We start from the raw sequence: 5,674 nt of genomic DNA, 5'->3' as shown, positions 1-5,674 counted from the left end.
ATTCTAAATTCATATTCTAAATTCTTCCAATTTACATATCTTAGAAGTGCCCATTAACAACAAGATGCAATTCCTAGTTATTTATTAAATGAAAAATATATTAGACATTTTCAACTAGTTATAAATGTGTGAATTCATAAATTATAATTTAACTTAATTTTAGTGAGAAGTTAGATTTTATAATTAGTTTAATTCTAATCTTTTATAGAGAACTAATCCTCTTGGGAGAAGTCATTCCATTTTATTTTTCTTTGAAACTTCTCATTTTCTCGTGTCCACTTTATTCTCTGGCTACCATTAACATTGGAAGCTGTGCTTCACTTACTTTTCCTTTGCATATGCAACTTTAAGTGCGACCCTTCATACGAATAACGTAGGTTATATTTGGTGGACTTCTCTACTGCATACATCTATAAATGCATTTGATTCTTATAAACTAAGATGAAATTAAATATTAATAGATTTGATTCTTATAAACTAAGATGAAATTAAATTTATATTGCCAGTATATAAGATCTTTCCTCTTAAATGTCTCTATTGTTATTTGAAAAAGCAATCCTTCACGGGCTCTGAAAGATGACCCATCCTATATTTTAAGGAAAGGTAAACAGTAATAAAAGAACTACTGAACCAGAGAATACAATATTTATTGCAGTATTTACATATCCTAAAACGAACTCTAACGGCGAATTGAAGAGCATTGACAGCAAGCTGGAACTACTCTTAACAGCTACACAAATTTTATTATTCATTTATACCTCTTTAAAAGTAAAAGAATTTCAAGCAATTCTTAAATATACCTCTAAGTAACAAAATTTTAACGAATTCTTAGATATATCTCTACCTAGTACAAGTTTTATCATTCTTAATAGCTTAGTAAATATATCAACTACGCTTTCATTGAGATACAATATTGTGAATACTTTTAAAGGATGGACCGGAACTAACAATGGCGGTGGTGGGAGAATAAAGTGGAGAAGAGAGAACCAGAAGTTTCAAAGTAAAAGAAATGAAATGGCTTCCACTAGACGTGCTTTTTAGAATAAAGTAATTCCTCTACATGTCTTTTCCTAAAATCAACTACTTTAATATATTCACTGATAACTTTACACCTTCTCAAGCTCCACAATTGTATTTTTATCACCCCTATATCCAAGGCAAGAACGTCATCTGCCCTGCAATATTCATTAAGCATGGAGAAGTGGATCTCTAGTTTGGAAGAGAGGCTGCCAAAGTGGCTTGCCAAACCACAGACACAGTGGGCGCAATGGGTTTATGCAATTTGGCAGCTCCTACGCTGCAATCCGGTAATCCTCCTCCTCTTATCATATCTTCCCTTTATGCTGAGCCAATACTTCAGACGTAGAAAGAAAGCAGTTGTCGTTTTGGGTAATACTAGGGAGTATTATATGTCGAATACAGAAATGGGTGATTACTTTGATCATGGCCCATTCAAGTCAAATAAATTACAATGTATAGCTAGGCATAATTTCTGGTACACAGTCAAGTACAAAGACTATTACTACATAACTCATGTTAATCCTCTGGCAGACTTGGAAAAATGCTCACAACTCTTCGGTGAAGACATAATATTTGTAGAAAACCTTCTAAGAATAGGGTTAGTTGCTGTTGGCAAGCGGTTATCTGAAACAGAGGCTTATGAAAAGATACTGTCAAAGCGTTATTATTGCAGCAAAGGTGCTAATCTTGTTGTTCCAACAAACTTCAACTATATTGATTTCAGTAGTAAGTTTTGGGTGGTGATTAGTAGTCTTCCTATATTGCTCCAGGCAAATAATAATGAAAAGCTCTCAAATTTATTGAGTCTTTTGATTATTCTGCTGGATTTGAATAGAGGTCGACTGTACAGACTTTACGACAGGATTTTTAATGGTTTTGCTAAGTTTGTTAAACTCAGAGTCTTCAAAAAAAGGTCAGGCTTGTATGACTTCTTCTCCGTATTCAGCAAACGCTGGGGATACACCGACACTGTCAAGAAGCATGCTTATGTAGCACAACCAGGAGACGAACTATGGATATGTAGCTACAGTAAATTGGAAAACTCGGATGACATAGAGATTGTGAGATGGGAAACATATGATAAAGATCCTGATGATGAACACATATTCATGGAGATTGACATAGATAAGGCTCACTGCGACCTCATGCAATATGACATTACATATGCGTGGGTACGATTGAGGAGGCCTGTTTACGTTTCCTGATCATAAGATTAGCTTTCTATTTGTCAGTTAAGCACCACACAGAGCTTGTTAAAGCTTCTCATTATATAATTGTTGTTAGAATTTTCAGCAAAAGATGCATCATATTCAAGTGTTTTGTTTCAATCATGTCTATTTGTCTTTAATTTTTAATTGAATCTACGTTTTTAAAGTTCAACATCATCTATCTTATATTCATTATTTATTAGATATTATTGTTAAAAGTGTTTTTTTCTAAAGTTATATATATGTGAGAAAATTTTCAGCAAAAGATGCATCATATTCAAATGTTTTGTTTCAATCATGTCGACAAATATTTGTCTTCAATTTTCAATTGAATCTATATTTTTTTTCTGACCGTTTAAAAGTTTAACATCATCTATCTTATATTCATTATTGATCTTATATTCATTATTGATTAGATATTATTGTTAAAAGTATTTATTTCTAAAGTTATATGTGTGTTTCTTGTTGACTTCACTTCTCATGCTAAAGATTGAGTTGTAGAAGCTTTAGTTTTTTTTAATTTTTTAAAATGAACTTTACGATGCAATAATGTTAAGTATAGCAACTAATAGGAGCTAAGTATTATTTTTACAATTTCATATTTTGTGAAAAGGGAAATATTTTTTTAATTATAGAAAGTTAAGAGAATATTTTATCATTTCATATAATTATTTTCATCTAATTTTTAAAATATTTTTCTATTATATCTTCACAATTCCTTTCCAAATAAATATTATCCTAAAAACTTCCAAGAGCATTATGAGGTTGATTTCAAAGTATTAAATGATATTTTATATTTTATAGTTACCTTGGACTAAACTTAACTAGTTACTAAAAATTAATTTGATATTTAACTTATATGAACCCCCTTTTCAAAATCATGTAGCAAAAAGATATTAAAATAAGGATTTAAAAAATTGCCTCCAAAAATAATGTTGAGATCACTAGATCAAGTTATTTTTTAGCAAATGGTTGAATTTTTCTTTTTCCCGATTATGCAGACAAATATTTGTCTTCAATTTTCATTGATTCTATGTTGCAATATTGCTATTAGGATTTAACTGTGTGATTTTGAGTCAAACTCATTGACCCATGTTATGAGTAGTGATTCAACATGAATCCATCTCTTATGAGAATAAATTGAACACTTAGCACTCATTGGATCTAGGTGATGCTCATAGGGGTAAAGCACAGGGACTTCTGGGAGGTCACCCATCCCAATACTACTCTAGCCTGAGAGTGCTTAACTACGAAGTTTCCTCCATGGTTAAACCCAAAGTTTGCAACATGTGGACACACTCTATTATATCTTCTTAGAGCACTATGAGGTGGAATACAGTTAATCTCAAAGCACTAGATTAGCACTTGTACCTTTAAAGGGTGAAGGGTTAAGCCGATAGTTTTATGTATATTAAATGATATCATTGTATTGTTTATGTGAAAATATTGGTCATAATTTCTATTCTCTTATTGTTAGGATTAACCATGGATAGAAATAACAATTACATGCAAATATAACAAATATCATAAAATATTAAATCACACAGAAGAGAACACAAGACACAAAAATTTAATGTGGTTCACCCAATCCTTGGGCTACGTCCACCAATAATTAGTCCAGTATTATTATTATCCAATGATTACAATCTACAATTCCTTACACCTCAATACTGCTGTAAGAAGTTATAATCCCATCATACATTATGAAATTTTTGATCCTAAGCCATTTTATACAAGCATTTTGTTGCTTACAAAATTAGGGCTTGAATAAGTCATCCAATTGAAAAATAATAGATGAAGCCTTTTACAGTAGTAAATTCATTTTTGACTTCCGGGGCACTACCCTCGAAAACCCCTTGACATCACCCTATACTATGACAATGAGGGCACCTAGGGCGCCACCCCTTGACCTTGTCTTAGGGGAACTACCCCCATATCCCTATAGTAATAATCTAGGGGGGAAACTACACAAAAGAAAGGGGGAAACATAATCTCTAAGTTTGATTACACTTCACATCACAACAATCTTCCACTTTGAGACTGGTCAAACTCCACAATAGTAACCTCCCACTTGGAGACTGATCATAGCACTACTAAACCTGTAGCTCCCACTAGAATATCAAACCACCCTAGACTCTGCTATTCTTTTATCTATTCAATCTAGAAGACCAACCAAAGTTGAAGAGGATTTTAACTTCTCCCTTGTCATTGCCTTGGTAAACATATTTGTTGGATTATCATTGGTATGTATTTTCTCTAGCATTAATTGCCCATCATCCAAATTTGATTTAATGAAATGGTACCATAACTATATGTGTTTTTTCGTTGAATGTAGAGCGGATTTTTTTGCAAGATGAATGACACTCTAACTACCTAAAAAAAAAAATTATCCTTCTTGGGTGTCCCAATTCTTCCATGAAGAATTGAAGCCATATGATCTCCTTGGTTGCCTCTATGGATGAAACATATTCTACCTCTATAATAGATAATGCATGGACCTTCTACAACTGAGAAATCCAACTCGTTGTTGTCCCACCAACAGTAAATACATGACCTATTGTACTCTACATGGTATCAATATCCCATGCTAAATTTGAGTTAATATAGCCCTGTAAATTGGTAGTAGAGCCCCCAAAATGTAAACACTTCCTGGATGTTCCTCTCAAATATCTAGCAATCCATTTAACTACATTCCAATGCTCAATCCTTGGATGACTCATATACTTGCTAACAACTCTCACTGCATGTGCAATATTTGGTCTAGTACATACCATAGCATACATTAAGCTCCCTATAGTTGAAGCATAAGGTAACTTTGACATCTTAGCCTCCTCTTATGGTGTCTTTGGACACATCTCCTTAGTCAATATTAAATGGCTAGGTAAAAGTATGCTAACAACATTAGCATTCTCCATAGAGAAATGTTGCAACACCTTCTCAATATAATCAGCCTGAGATAATGTCAATTTTCCCTTCTTCTGATCTTTGCAAATTGTCATACCCAATATTTGTTTTGTTTCCCCCAAACCCTTAATAGAAAATAAATGTGCTAAATATTGTTTTAACCCCTTAATGTGATCCATTTTAGGCCCAGCTACAAGCATATCATCAACATATAAACATAAAATAATGTATTTTTCATCATCTAACCTTTAAAATAAAAACAACAGCCAGAATGACACCAAGTATAACCATTTTCATTCAAAAAATTGTCAAATTTAAGATACCATTTTCGAGATGCTTGCTTTAAGCCATATAAACTTTTCTTCAATTTGCACACTAAGTTATCCTTACCTTGAACCTCAAATCCTTGTGGTTGTACCATGTCTATTTTTTCATCTAAATCACCATGAAAAAAAAAAAAATTAACATCAAACTAATCCAAATGAAAATATTTATTACCCACAATACTTAAAATAGTGTGAATAGAAGTCATTTTAATAACA

General features: G+C 32.4%; 1 protein-coding gene across 1 annotated transcript; it reads left to right on the top strand.

The window, feature by feature from the left end:
* The first annotated feature begins 1,177 nt into the window (after positions 1-1,177).
* Positions 1,178-2,348, top strand: LOC149541570 (uncharacterized). Its single transcript, XM_089796084.1, has 2 exons — positions 1,178-1,307; positions 1,552-2,348. Exons 1-2 carry the CDS (start codon positions 1,268-1,270, stop codon positions 2,223-2,225), a joined length of 714 nt encoding a protein of 237 aa, XP_089652210.1. The 5' UTR covers positions 1,178-1,267; the 3' UTR covers positions 2,226-2,348.
* Positions 2,349-5,674: the final 3,326 nt, after the last annotated feature.

The sequence above is a fragment of the Cupressus sempervirens genome, chromosome 8 (genome assembly GCF_028749045.1).
Source record: "Cupressus sempervirens isolate cs-2001-9-10 chromosome 8, ASM2874904v1, whole genome shotgun sequence".
Lineage (NCBI taxonomy): Eukaryota > Viridiplantae > Streptophyta > Pinopsida > Cupressales > Cupressaceae > Cupressus > Cupressus sempervirens.
The sequence above is the reverse complement of the archived record's forward strand: the minus strand, read 5'-3'. Positions and strand labels throughout refer to the sequence as shown.